At 35.9% G+C, this 15,832-nt stretch overlaps 1 protein-coding gene across 1 annotated transcript in view; it reads left to right on the forward strand.

The window, feature by feature from the left end:
- LOC124374007 (dmX-like protein 2) overlaps positions 1 to 12,311 on the forward strand; it is a gene marked incomplete at its 3' end in the record, with an annotated part of 49,803 nt that extends 37,492 nt beyond the window's left edge. Inside the window, 6 exon segments of the mRNA XM_046832312.1 lie at positions 4,771 to 4,895; positions 5,867 to 6,027; positions 7,374 to 7,529; positions 9,785 to 9,983; positions 11,045 to 11,319; positions 12,048 to 12,311. Coding sequence (XP_046688268.1) covers positions 4,771 to 4,895; positions 5,867 to 6,027; positions 7,374 to 7,529; positions 9,785 to 9,983; positions 11,045 to 11,319; positions 12,048 to 12,311 — 1,180 coding nt within the window.
- Positions 12,312 to 15,832: the final 3,521 nt, after the last annotated feature.

The following is a 15,832-nucleotide window of genomic DNA, read 5'->3' on the forward strand; positions in this document are numbered from 1 at the left end:
CTATGACCATTGCTTGTTTTATTTTTTTAACAAAAAAAATAATAGAGATAAAAATACATTGTTGTAAATTTTTGTAAACTTCAATAAACGTACTATCTTTATAAATAATATTTGGATGAAAAGAAAATTGTTAGCTAAAAAGGTTAGGCATTTATTTCACAATTTTGACTTTTGTAAAAATAAAAAAAAGTTTGTTGCCATATAAAAATATCTTATACAATGTAAACTTCTATAAATATCACATTTTTCTCTTCTACATATATTTACCTCTTAGAAAAAAATATTTGTTCATGCAATAGATTCCAAAATGTCACAATGGTATACATAATAGTGCTATACAAACCTTTTTCAGATTTTGTAGTTTTTATAGATATATTATCCAAAAGTACCAATAAACTTCTTTTACCTAAATATTTGTTTTGTAATTTGTAATTGAGGTATATAAGCAAACTTTTGTATATTTTAGAATTATTCTAAAAACTTTCATATTACCTGAGAGGGTGCTATACATTTTGAGAAAAATTTATTCTTTACTAATATTTTTACGTTAATCTGTAAAAAAAATAAAAATATATTAAATGATTCAATCTTTAATATTTTTTTGGGAAACTGCATTTATTTCTAAAGACATTGATGTTATTAAAATGTTTGTATCTTAAAAAATAGATGAGCAGTGATTAAAATACAAAACCCTTACAAAATCACCAAAAAGTGCCTGCCATTTTGGGAAAAATGATGGCCAGTTCCAGGGTTAAAGTTGAACACAAATGTGATATTTCGTGCTCAGCAGACACTTTGTAAACCAAAATGCTTGTAACATAGCTCAAAGCAAATTATATATAATAAATAATAGATAGGACATAATTTAATTTACAAATCAATGTGAGTGTATAGAGAGTGTGAGTAACAAAATAAAACAATAGGGATTCAATTTGAAGCATCCAGTGTTGCCAAATGGCAGAAATAGAGATGTTGCAAAAATCGTTAAAGAGCCTATAAATTTGAGTGAGATATAATCAATTTCATTTTACTAAAAGTTAAGCTTTTATAAATAAACAAATTTAAAATTTACAACAACTTAAATGTTGATTTTCACTGTAAATAATATTAATTTAATGAAATGAATTGTGATAAGTATTTGAGTTATATGTTTTAATATCAGTATAAAATCACGGCAATTCCATTAACGCCATTTTGATTAATGTAATCAGACTCTAGTTAAACATAGCCTTCTTTTAAACCAGTGACATCTAATCTTTGCAGTTTACGTAATAAGATTTTTAACTTGTTTTACGCAACTGTAAATGTTGATAAATTTTTACTTCAGTAACTGTATTCCTTCACAAGAAGGTTCCTTCAGCATTTATTTTTCAGCTCAATAAAAAAAGTAAAAAAAGTAAAAAAAAAATTAACTCAACCTGCAGAGAGAGGCTTGTTAACAACTGAAGAAGCATTATTAATAGTCATTGAATATTCATTATGATTGAAATTACAGTTCTGTTTTATTAATTCCATAAATGTAGTCCGTTTACTGTTGTTATATTTAATGACTCGCCTTCGGCTCGCTGGGGGCTACGCCCCCAGGCCCCCGAAGTAAACGCTTGCAAATTCGGTGATAAGCGGAATTCGGTGACTGGTTAAGTCCGGACATTAAGTAAATGACAAGGGATTTAAAAATTGACCTTTTTCATAGATTTTTTTCCGGATTCGTAAAAACTTTTGACTTTGAGGGCATTTTGCGGTTAAACCGTTAGAGATACGACAAAAAGTGACTGGACCTTTCTTGTTGGAAATTTAATTTTGTCTTTCGATTGTGCCCTCAGATCTGATCTACGACCTATGGTTTAGCCAGAAATGAGCTCGGGAGAAAAGTCTGCACGGGTCAGCTATCTTGAATTGTTTAGTATAAACATAATAAAAACCGACCTCAAGGCAGTATTTTAAGTCGAACAGGGGGTTTAATATCACCAGGAGACTATCTAGTCAAGGCGAGAAATTCCCTGGGTGGGTGATTAATGTTAAGGAGGTTAAGACAAGAGGGGGTTTAATTTCGTCAGGATATTGTCTGGTCATATGAACAAATTCCCAGGGGGGGTTAACGTTACCGGGGGATAAGTCTCCAGGGGGTTATCTGGTCATACCAGGATCTTCCCAGGGGGGGGGGGTTAAGAGATTTGGTGACTGGTAAAATTCGGACATGAGGTCATGGCAGGAAATTCCCTGGGGGGGTTTAATGTTACCAGGGGGGTTAACACATCAGGGGGTTGAATGTACAGGAGGTTATCAGGTCATACCAGGAAATCCCCGGGGGGGGGGGTTAATATTACCGGGGGTTAATGACACACTTGGGCCTTTTTTAGAGGGTATTGTGTCTGTGAACATAATAAATATTCCTCTGTCCCTATCTACTATTGACGCTTAGCTAACGCTCAGCCAACTCCCGAAGTCACTGAACCTTTTCTGTAGATCACGTGATTTCCTAAATCCCGTTTAAAATTTGTTTTGAGTTACGACCAACCGTTTAGCCGCTATCAAGCCCGGAATGTAAATTTTTAGGCGAAAATGTCCAATATTTTCACTTAATCGCGTTTTGCGGTCAAACTAAGGGAAATATAGTAAAAAGTCACTGGACCTTTTTTGTAGGTCATCTTATTTCCTAAATAAAACGTTAGTCTTATTTTGACCTTCCGACCAATGGTTTCGCCGCTATCGACCCCAAAAACAAAAGTTTCGCGTAAAAGTTACAACAAAATTGTACATAATCACGTTTTTCGGCCAAACCAATCGAGATAGGGCAAAAGATTACTGGACCTTTTCTGTAGATCGCGCAATTTGCTAATTTGATGGGTCAATCAGATTTGAGCTACGACCAACGGTTCGGCCGCTATCGGGCTTGAAACATTATTTTTATCGAAAAAATCTCTGGAATTTCAAATGTTCGAGCGTTTTGTCGCTTAACCATGGAAGATAGAGCAAAAAGTCATTAGACCTTTTTTGTAGTTCACTTCATTCCTGACCATGAATTTTCCGTTAGATCCGAGCTAGCTCCAACGGTTCGCCCGCTATCGGGCTTACAAAAAATGCCTGCAGGGGTGAAGAATGCGCGATTTTTTGGGAATTTTTTTGAGGGGTTGAAAATGAAAAATTCTCACTTTTCGGAATTTTCCTGGTGGTTACACGTGGAAAGCTATCTGTGTACCAAATTTCAAGTCTCTAACTCATCTGGAAGTAGGTTAGAATTAGTATACGTGAGTGAGTCAGTCAGTCAGTCAGTTACACATGCGGTTGTATATATATTAGAAACAGTTAGAGATATGACAAAAAGTGACTGCACATTTCTTGACGAAAATTTAATTTTGTCTTTCGATTATGCCATCAGATTTAAGCTACGACCTATAATTTAGGCAGTACAGAGGTTAGGACAAAATACTGCACTGGGCACTTTAAAAAATCACGTAAAACTTAAAAAATCAATACTTAAAACGCGTTATGCGGCCAAACCGTTGAGGATAGGGCAAAATGTTACTGAACATTTTTTGTAGATCACGCAATTTCATAAATCATTTTATAAATTTGTTTTGAGCTACGACCAACAGTTTAGCCGCTATCGAGCCCGAAAGGTAAATTTTTAGGCGATAATTTCCAAATACTTTCACTTAATCGCGTTTTGCGGCCAAACCAATGGAGATAGAGTAAAGAGTTACAGGCACATTTTTGTAGATCACCTCATTTCCTAACTCCAACGTTTGTCTTATTTCGACCTCAGACCAATGGTTTCGCCGCTATCGAGCCCGAAAACAAAAGTTTCACGTAAAAATTACAAAAAAATTGCACATAATCACGTTTTTTCGGCCGAACCACTGGAGGTAGAGCAAAAAGTCATTGGACCTTTTCTGTAGATCGCGTAATTTGCTAATTTGATGGGTCAATCAGATTTGAGCTACGACCTACCGTTCGGCCACTATCAGGCTCAAAACTTTATTTTAAGCAAAAAAATCTCTGGAATGTCAAACATTCCCGCGTTTTGTCGCTTAACCACACGAGATAGGACAAAAAGTCACTGGACCTTTTTTATAGTTCATTTCATTCCTGACTAACGATTTTTCGTCAGATCGAAGCTAGCTCCAACGGTTCGCCCGCTATCGGGCTTACAAAAAATGCCTGCAGGGGTGAAGAATGCGCGATTTTTTGGGAATTTTTTTGAGGGGTTGAAAATGAAAAATTCTCACTTTTCGGAATTTTCCTGGTGGTTACACGTGGAAAGCTATCTGTGTACCAAATTTCAAGTCTCTAACTCATCTGGAAGTAGGTTAGAATTAGTATACGTGAGTGAGTCAGTCAGTCAGTCAGTTACACATGCGGTTGTATATATATTAGACTCTGTTTAACACCACATTGTGTTTGGAGGAAGAGTTTAGTTTCATTCTTGTAACTTTTATCATGCTTTGTTTATTTAATTTCATTAACATCACCATAATAATAGTAAAAATAAAATCTAGGTATTCACCAGCTACACATAAAACATTTGGTCCGTATTACTCCATTTATATTGTTATAATTGATAATAATCTACACTTGGGTAGACGTTTTTCTTTGACTTGTTTAATTTGAAAACAGAATATGTTTCACTGCAAATCAAAATCTTCAAATTTCGACCATATAATTTTTCCTGTATTGTGTACGGGGAAAAAGTAAAGTAGTAGTGTTTTACGTTTGAAAACATAAAACGTTTTTGGAACGAACAACTGTGATATGTATATGTACTTTCAGGTGTATATCTGGAACATGTAGCGTGCGGCAAGGCGCGGTGGTCTGCACATTCACGGACGAGGAGAACTTGACGAGACAGAGAGGCTGGTCACGCTCACGCACGCTCTCCGTCAGCTATGCTGCTGGTAAATACACCTTTCACAATCCCACTGGCTTTCTTATAGCTGCCATTTACGTGGTATTATGCATGTAAGCTGAAATTCAATGACATTCGCATTTGTAAAGCTACTTTACAGTCAATAGAGTTACAATTAAATCATTGCCAGAAAGTATTTGAAATGCAAGTATGCAGTCCTTGTTACCTAACAGTGTAGAGCTAGATTTTTGTTCTGAATGATGTAGCTGTAGCTAGCTATCAGGTATTTGTGGTTACATTCTTGTCTAGCAAAGTAAACCTTTTGTTTCGCAAGTTGTGTACTACGTACTAGTTTAGTTGTGCGTTATTTCCAATAATTGTGCCTACAATGTAGTGTTCAACTTGATGATTAGAGATAATCAATACGTATTAGTGAGTACTAAATGTTTCAGACCTGATTCTGATTTTGTTCAAATTTCCTATTGTAAGTTGTGGTGGATCTCGATTTACTGATTAATGTAATATATATTTACATTTACTGATTAATCATGAATGTATTAATCAGTAGGTGGTGATGCAAATTTTAAATGACTATTTCGCACTTATACCGTGTCACAGTGGCACTGATTGGCTAATTGATTAGTGAAGCCCACATTTCTCAAAAGTGTTTTTATCAATGCTCCTCTAGGCAAGTTAGGTTTGAGTTTTAATGGGGTTTTTGGGATGATTAATAGAGTTTGCAAATGTCCCTTTAAAATCCGTGTAAATCAGTCAATTCACATTATACTGTGTGTCATGATTGCTAAAATAGTTGGGTTGGGAGACAAATTAGCCAAAACTTCTGAGAAAGGTGATTAGAAAGGGAAGAATGTATAGAATCATTATTGTTTTTGCAAGTAAGGGTTGGGAAAAAACTAGAAGAGAAGAGAAGAGAAGCAGACAAATTTGGTTTGGACTTATCATCCCTCTTCCCATTTGCTGTCCGTGGAAATGATGCTTTGTAATGTGTGTTGTGTGTAGGCACCACCAGTCCTCTGGAACAGCGAGGATCCACGACAGCGATACCAGAGGAGTTGACGCTAGACTACGCGGAGATAACATCCATTCCTCCGTTACCTCTGTGGACCCTGCTGGCCGCCGATAAGGAGACACCGACGAAGCCCACCGCAGATGACCAACAGGTATCTTGGCATACTTAGTTCAACACCACTTGCAGTAGCTCATGATATTCCTTATTGTGAGTAGGATAGTTATAGACCAATTTCAATCTTAGCTGTCTCCAAAAAGTGTTTAAATATGCCACTATGTTCTGTTCTTTTAGGACAAGTAGCTTATGAATTGCACTTAGTCCTATAAGAACCTTAGTGCTGCTTCCGGAGTGACAAGCAGATTGTTTTATACCTTTCACATTATATCACTAGTATATTGCACAGTACTGGCTAATAGATACATACAATATAGATCAATATTAATTTCCTTGATCAATTTTACGTTCATCATAATCAGTTAAGGAGAGTCCATGCTGATACAAAGTCAGATAAAATTAGATGTTGGACGGTGGAAACTGGATAAGTGTTATTTTTCTATAGGCTACACTAATTTTGTTTGTAAATATATATTTTATCTCATGGTAGTAGAACTTTGACATGTTTTATTTGTATGCACATTTTGCATGAGGGTGGTTTTTTTAACCCCTGATCTCATGCCATGATGGCCAGACAAGTGGCAGGTCCGCGGTGTGTGCAGTAGTCGATCACGCATATTCCCTGCTACGTTAGTCACTGCCGAGTTCAAGAAGCTAGTTTGTCTGAGCTGCAATCACATAAACATGGCCGCCTCTATTGATTATACCGCCAAATGTGAATTGAGGAGTTTTATTCGTTATTCGCAAGCAGAAGGGAATAAAGCGTTGTTTACGGAGAAAACATTATGAGTAATGGTGTTGTGCATGGATGTTGTGGAAGGTTTAAATGGCTTGGGTTTAAATTGGAACGAGTTTACAAAGTGCTTAGAGAAAACCATACATTTACAACAAATGATTTTTCTTTAGAATTTCCAGAAGTATCAAGATCTTCTCTTTACTCTATTGTTGCAGAACACTTAAACTAAAATAGACTTTTGCTCGCTTGGTGCTAAAGATGATGATTGACACCCACAAAACTCGCTGAATGTTTTTCAGCTTTGACATTATTTTAATTTGACATTTGGCCATCTTTAAACTTTTGACACCATTCACACACAACACCCTCACTCATAGTGTTTTCTCCATGAACAGGGAAACACAGCACATACTTCGATGGATGACACCTTTACTTTAATTACAGTCATAATACATTTTTTAATGACAACAAGGTGGACTTGATTATAGATTTTGTCAAATCCAAGTAAAAGATTAAAATTACTTGGGAATTTCAAGTAATCTGTAATTTACTCAGTAGTGGCAGTTTTGCTTGAAGACACTAGTATAGTTCCAACCTAAAATACGTTGACATTAAGAAAACTCACCTATTTGTTGTAAATGTTCCAGGATTACAACCAGCTGTTTGATGGCAACGTTCCCATGGAGTCCCTGGACGACTTGCTGGACGAGGACGAGGAGGACGATTCTCTGCGGAGATGTGACAGGAGGCAGTCTGCCAACCCGGACAAACAGTGTACGCTCAGCCACTTCGGTCCAAGACAGGTACTGGCAACAATTTATATACATTTTACTAGGTGTCCGCACCACTCAACACTTTGAGAACTAAACAATTATAACAATATAGTGTTCAAAGAAATGTGTACAATGTTCAAAAGTTAGAAATTGGAAACCTTCTTCAGCTTTGCACGCCACTAATAAATCCATTAACTTTCCTATAACGCCAAGACAAGTAAAAAAAAGTTTGTTTCTTTAAGTTCAAAGCTAATTTTTATTATAACTAAATTATAAAAGATAAAAGCAAAGAATGCACAAAACAGGGCATTTAATTTAAAATTATCGTATTTATTGACAAAAATAGGAACTATTTTTAAAATTGTTTATTTAAAATAAATTTTAATTTCATTGTACAATGTAATTAAACTGAAAAGTTTCACTCGTCGGTGGTACTTGTGACAACCGAGAAAGCAGTAATACACGCCACGGATATGTTTGGTTATGGGTCTGTAGGAGACGCAAAACTGTCAGATTTAGACAAAGGTCGTTTGTGTCGGCGACCCCCTGCCGTAGAGTGAAGGTCGTTTATAAATAATTCCTTGGCAACCATGATAAGTACGGAGCGTGCACCGGGTATTTCAAAGGCCTTTTGTGAACTAAAAATCTCTCCATAGACATGACCTATAATATCGGATATAACTGTATTTGGCATTTTAATCAAAGTCTACCGTTCTAATATATCCTGTATATGGTGTGGGAAGGGTTAACCTTCTTATTTAAAAAAACTAAAGCATTGGTTTTTTTTTTAACTAAACTCATTATATCTGTTGTTTGATCTGTGGTGATCTTGCCTTTAATTGCCTTTCGAACAAATTAACATGGTTGTTTAGTATCACTTGAAAATTGAGAGTGTTTGAGAGGTCCAAAATCATTGGCAGATTTGAATTTTGCACAGAATGTGTAACGATTTTATGAATTTAAGATGAGTTGAAACGCTAATAGCAATAAAAATTTTGAATACTAGGTGTTGTTGAAGAAAAATGTGTATAGGTTATGAATGTGCAGATGTATATACAAACCCCTGAGAATTGTCCAATGATTCCGTGAGACAAGTATTAAAGTGATCATAGAAAACCAGTTTTAAGAGCCAATAATTGGAAATCATCATATGACTTATAAGGATCCAGACAAGAGTTATATGCATGGTTTTGAAATGGGCATTCAGTCTCTACTGCGCATACCTGTATTGTGGATTATGATTCTCAGAATAAAATGTTGTACTTGATGGATTACTCACACCTTAATGCAAGTCGGATATCTAGTACACTTCAGATTTGAGCTATTTTATTGAATTGGAACTTATTTGGTATTAGATGTATTCTGGAACATGAGTTTTCATGTACAGTCTGGAACTGTGTTTTATAAAATCCAGTAAATCTGTTTAAAATTTAAAGATATTTTAAACTGTGTCTCTTTTTCAAATTGCATTGATTTATTCTATTTAACAACATACCCCTCAGGGTACTTTTTATTCTGTTGCTGGAAAGAGCGTTTCTTTTTCTTTTGTAAATTGTAGAATGTCTGCTTTAGCAAACCCAATATAATTAACCCGTCCCACGCCGTAGACGGATATATTAGAGTGGTAGACTTTGACCAAAACGCCAAATACAGTTATATCCCATATTATCGATTATGTCTCTTGGAGAGTTTTTTAGTTCACAAAAGGCTTTTGAAATTCCCGGTGCACACACAGAGGTTATCGTGGTTATCAAGGAAGTATCGTCTCCTACACAGCCATAACCAAACATATCCGTGGCGTGTATTACTGCGCTCTTGGTTGTCACAAGTGTGTGTCTGCTACGTATCCCGTTATTATTCTTCATCGTGTGATGGTGTTGTGATTAATTTGAAATATTGATCTAGTTTTATAGTGAAATTAAAATTTATATGAAATAAACTGTTTTGTGAATAGTTCTTTTTTTATTTTTATTAATAAATACGCTAATTTTAAGTCAAATGCCCTGTTTTTTTACAATTTTTGCCTTTACCTTTTATAATTTAGCTATAATAAAAACTAGCTTTAAACTTAAAGAAACACAATTTTTTTACTTGTATGGCGTTAAAGGAAAGGTAATGGATTTATTAGTGATGAACAAAGGGTTAACTATACTAGGGCACGACCATTTTGAAAAACCCACAATTTAGCTCTTTCTTCACTGTAAGCAGTGAAATATTTTGTACTCATCTTTATTTCTGAAATATTGGATATTTCCACACACCTGATGTTGAGCAATGATATCCAGGGTCGGCTGTTGTCGCGCCTGCTGACCCACACACACCTGCCCGGACTGTCCAGCCTGGACCAGATGCACCTGCTGGCTCTAGCTGACACGGTGTCCACGTGTAACACTGACTTCTCCGAGCGGTTCGCCATCGACGCGGCCAAACACGCCATCGCCAAGGAGAACCTCTCCGGTGTACCCGAGGGCGAGGCCTCGTCAGGTTGGTTACAATCCACATTACTCCTACAACACAATTGTGATTATTTAAATAAATCCCAGAAGTAAGTAATCCGAACACGGTCAAGTCCCATGGTTTGTATTACTAGGTCCCTGATAAAGGGATGGAAACTATGTTTTTTACACACAAAAAAGTTACTTACAGTTTGAAGTTTGTTTTTGATGATGGATTATGACACTAAATATTAAAATTGAACTACAGAATACAGGGCACAATATGTCTGCATTCGCCGACCAACCACCTTTACCTGTGTTTTGTTTTTTATTAAGTGCATGTTTTAGAGTTAGTGAAGTTGACACATAACACGGTGGTTGTGATTCCTGATTTACGCGTGTCATAACGCTCTGTTATGATTTGTTTATTTTAACCTAGTTTGTAATTATCTGGTAGTTTAGTTATTTACCTGAAGAAGAGATCGGATTGCAGATTTCGTAACGTAATGTTACTGATTCGTTGTATCACTGAACGGTGGCAAATGTCCGGAAAATCCTGTTTCCTTCATAATATTTTTATTGTACTCCTTGTCTGAAATATACTAATTGTTGATAGAAAGAGTTTTTTTTCTTATTTAATGGAATAGCCAAAATTTAATTTACTTTTTCAATTTTAGTAATAATTTGGTCAATAATAAAAAAATTATATTTTGAACTAAATCAGGCCAGCTGAAGAATTAACATGTATTTTATATTTCCAAATCTTTTACTTAAATATGTATATATATATAAATACAGCTTTTATTTCTAGAAACCAAATGAATTATTAAACTAAAGCAGCCAAATTACTATAAACCAAAACTAATCACAACTATGAAAATTTAGGTTCACTTTTAATTTAGCTGAACAAAAATCCAAGGATCCAGTATGCACACCACAAATGTACAGACTTGCTTATAATGTATATCTCGGAATTTCAAGCCTTTGATGAATCTGTAAATTGTCATATATAAAATATATGAGTTATTTCAATTAATGGAGTTTTTTATTTTGTATATGGTTATCTACCAATATGTTTCAGCTAATAAACTACCAGTGTCTTGGTTACAGATTCACTAGATGACTGTGGACTTCGGTTTCTGTTGGCTATGAAGCACTACAACTACTTGCTGCGCTGTCTTCCGCTCGCGCAGAGAGCCAAATTTCAACGACAGGGTGTGGCCACCAACAATTTGGTTTGGGCGTTTCACTCTGAGAGCGAGGAGGAGCTGTTGGCGCTCGTGCCGTCGTACAGTAAGGGCTCCCCACGCTGGAGCACGCTCAAGGAGCTGGGTGTCGGTTGGTGGCTGAGGAACCATACTCTGCTGCGTACCTGCATGGAGAAGGTATTGTGGTCGGAAATACAGGTGGTAGTTTGTCAATTTTAGTGGATGATATTGAAACAAGGTATTCCACAAGGATCAATCTTGAAAACTTACTGTTCATTGTATAAAAATATGTAATATGAAAACATGTATAAACCATTGAAACCTTAACATTTATTTTAACCCATTGCTTACTTATCAAAATTAAAATATTTTTACCCTTAGTTTTTTATTTTCTGCAGCGCATAGAAATTACTGACACCTTCAATTTAAAAATAAAAAATATACAAAATATCTGGGTTGTTACGCAGATCAAGAAAATGTCTGCTTATAATACAGAAAGAAAACCATGTAAAACTAAACAGACCAGAATCCAGCTGACAAAATTGCATAGCACGTAAAACATCTTTAGGTTTCAATGGCCAGAAAATGTAAACTGTTTTATGTGTAAAAGTGAGTACATTAAAAAAAAGTGCGGAATCTGCTGATTATAATTATATAACTTTTGTTATGATTTGAATGAATATTATTCGAAATATGGCGTAATCAACAGATGATGTATAATGCGGTGCAAATTACAACTCTGCCAGTTTACTGCCAGACAAAATGCGTCGTAAATTACGACTTCATAGACCAGTTATAGGGCTGAAATCAAGTATTTCTACTGAAAACTGTAGATATTTTTGTAGTAATTTGTATTCAAATTGAGTACTGAGGAGAAAGTAGAATAATTTGAGCTTGTTTTACAGGTGGCCAAAGCATCTTATCAGGTGAACCAAGATCCGCTGGATGCTGCCATCTTTTACCTGGCGATGAAGAAGAAGTCATTGGTGTGGGCTCTGTTCCGCTCCATGAGAGACGATCGGATGACCTCGTTCTTCGCCAACAATTTTGAGGAGGACAGATGGCGCAAGGCTGCACTAAAGAACGCCTTCGCTCTGCTCGGCAAACAGAGGTTCGAACACGCCGCTGCCTTCTTTCTTCTCGCGGGGGCCCTGAGAGACGCAGTAGAGGTAAGGCAATTCATTTTCTAGGCTACAGTCGTTTGTCGTTTATCTTTCCTCGTAAATTGTGCTCTGCTGATCCGTGTGAATGATAATCTGAATTTTATTTAGTTTGACCAAATAGATTTGGTTGTGGTGTGTTCAGGAATATTGGAACTGCCTTGTTGGAAAAATAGAACAAAAAACTCGAACATGTTTGTCCAGAAAATTAGTTACGAAATTATGCTCCCAACAAATCCTAGTACATAAAGCCATTTAAAAATATTATTTATTATTTTATAATTATTGGATTTGACTTTAGAAAACCGTGTGTTGTTAATGAGGTTTAGTTAACTGAGTAGTAATAAAAAATGCAGCTGTCTTCATCACCTCCTGCCCCAGAGGAATGTATCCCAGGACCACTATTTTTTTAACATAGTCACCATACAATTTTAGGCACTTATCATAGAGGTGAACTAGTTTTGAAATTCCAATGTTATAAAAATTCTGCTGGCTAGGACTTGGACTGACAATGTAATGCAATAGGTGCTGACAATGTTTGTATGCATTTTCTTGGTTTTTTTGGAGGAGTGTGTGGTAATTTGGTTTTACAATTCACGTGTTTTACCCAAGTCTCTTCCCCTGTAATGATTCAATCGAGCATTGAGTCACCATCTTTTGCTGGAAGTGTCCAAAAATGAAGCAGCCATAAACTGATTTTTATGGGTTTCTGTGGTTTTTGTTAAGATTTTTGGTACCCATCTTGCACAAAATTTATGGTAACCTTACTTCTGCGTAACCTAATTTTCCATCACAAACTCCTTGAAATTTGAGGAAAACTAAGTTAAAGTTCCGAAAAATTGTGAATTGGCAGTTTTCTTTAATATTCTCATACACGTAAAGACAATTTCATTGGTCACAATGATTAGCCGACCACTTCGCTCGTCGTCATGCACATTAGTTCGGCCATTTTTAAACCTAAAATGCACCACTGAAACACTTCACTTTCAGTAATCACATTGTTCCCATAAACATCCCAGATTAGGCAATCAGTTACAATTTTTGTTAATTTTGCTTCAACAACAAAAAACCGTAATCCCGACCACACTTCACTATTGTAAAAACAATGACAGTAATCTCTCACTAGCACAGCTGGTTAGCCACTGAACGGAGAAACACGGCCTGATGGCCACGACAGTCCCTAGCGGCTACAGGGCGTAATGTAATCTACTTTCTAGATAGCCATTGTAGGTTTGAAAATATTCACGTGACACTCACCATCTGTGCATTATTAATGACAACCGCTCCAAAAATGTTGATAATTTCTTGAAATCTTTCCCGGAGTAGTAAAGAAAGTTCGTTACTGAGCTATTGCCTAGTAACTTTTTCAGTTTCCAAGTGGATATCATAAAAAAGCACGGTAAAAATATGTTACTATAATTACTATTGGCTGGAATAATTGATTGTCAGTTTGAGCCAGACTTGGCTATACAGCAGTTCCATTAGGTTAGTTTAGTAATGAGGGCAAAATTAGGTGGTTTATTAACCTTTTGATTTGGTGAAGATAATATTCTTCTTCAAATTCAGTTCAGTCTTTCTACATTATATTAATTTGCATATTATTAGCTGAGCTTTAGTGAAACGGGGCTGGAAAAATGTAATTTCTATCTGTCTGTCCATATATCTCAGAAAAAAACTAATCTATAGACGGAAATTGTGCATAAAGTTTCAATTATATATATCAGAAACTCTTGAGATCAATGATGGTAGTGCATGTTACTCCATGGGATTTGACTGAGTGTTAACAAATTTTATTACGATTGTCTTACGGGTAACCATGATGGCAACAACAAAATAGCAGAGTAAATAAATTTTTAAACAAACTGAATCCAATCATTTGAGATTTCAACATGTGATTATTATTCATAGAGAAAACAGAAAACGTGTTTAAAGTCAATGTTAAAACTCGGCAACAAGATTTTATTTCAGCACACTCTTGCATTGTAGTACCCTCTCTAGCTCACCAGAACTTTTATTATTCAAAAATTAGTATGGAATCTAATTTAGTGATCACAAATGGTAATGCGTTGCATAGCAAAGATATATGTTGAGAACGATATCATCATTGAACGGTATGACTCAGTAGGCTGACACATTTTCTCTTTTGCCTACCGGAGTGGAAATAGAAATTTCTTTATGATTTTCCATCTCTCTATCTCCGCAGGATCTCTCGAGAATGAAATTAGCTATAGATTTGGTTTAGGTGTGGCGTACTCCTGCCTTGTATATCGGTGTGTGTATTTGGCAACACCAACGTATCTTCTTTCTTCACATTTTCTGAGATCTTTTCCTTCCCACAAAAGTTTCAATCTCTGTTTCGTTCACTTTAGACAAGAAGCTGAGGAAACCTCTCATTGCAGTAAAAAAAAAAAAAAAAAAAAAAACACTTGCTTCCGGAGTGACAGGATGGATAAGATGGGTAAGATTAGTAGTAGGGGTTGCCTCCTGTCAAGACCCCATGAGGAGGGATAATGGACACTGTGTCACATTTGAAGTTTGTCATGTGTTTTTACTGGACATCCTTAACCCTATGTACGTAAAGGCAGTATTTATAATTTTTCCTTGGAGCTCGTATGGCCAGCTCTACTGGCCACCGCCATTTTGTCGGAAACACGGATTAATTTCTGGCGTAATATTATCTCAGCTCATATATCCAGCTGTTCTGGCCAAGGTATAATACAATGATAGCTCGTCGTATGTCCAGCACCACTGGCCACTAAACATAGCAGTTATTTTCTAATATTCTTTTGTTTTGCAATGAATGGCGAGTGCTAAAACGTATCAAGCAGCTGTTTTTTAAAGTAATTTTTAAGGTCAATTTTAAATTAGCTTATAAATTTTTTAAAATATTGACTGTGCAAATAAAACGAATGACTCGTAGTGGTCCCATACACTGTAGTGATAAGAGGGATAGAAAAATGTCACTAGAAGACGTTTGCTAACTAATTCTTGACTACTACACATGTGTGTATTTTTAAGTTTTATTCCGTAAATAAATGTTTAATAGTTCAAGTGTGAGTATAACATAACTGTAAATTCCTACTTTTATAATATTTTATTTACATATCTTTTTAACAATATACATATAAGAGTTAAATTTCCCAAATGTATGTTTATCTTTACATATGGAAGATTCATTTAAAATAAATCTTAAATTAGTTTTCATTTCTTCTTTAACCCTTTGCGCGGTCGGTCGTCGACTATAGGTCGACCGCGGCAGTTTCGCTGAACGCTCGCATGTCGACAATAGGTCGACCGGATAATGTCACTGCTTGTTTGGCCATTTCTAACCTATTGCTGTTCGGTATTTGAGTTATTCAGTACTTTGGACTTCTATTTTGGTTACGTGAATGCTACGTCGACGATATAGGAGGCATTGGAAGTGAAAATAGAAGACCAATACAACTGACGTCTGCACTTGCACTTGCGCCGTGTTTACAAATATGGCTGGTCCAAGTACAAGTTTTACTGACGATGACGAAATATTAGAT

This window comes from Homalodisca vitripennis, unplaced genomic scaffold (assembly GCF_021130785.1).
Source record: "Homalodisca vitripennis isolate AUS2020 unplaced genomic scaffold, UT_GWSS_2.1 ScUCBcl_6948;HRSCAF=14410, whole genome shotgun sequence".
In the NCBI taxonomy this organism is placed as follows: domain Eukaryota; kingdom Metazoa; phylum Arthropoda; class Insecta; order Hemiptera; family Cicadellidae; genus Homalodisca; species Homalodisca vitripennis.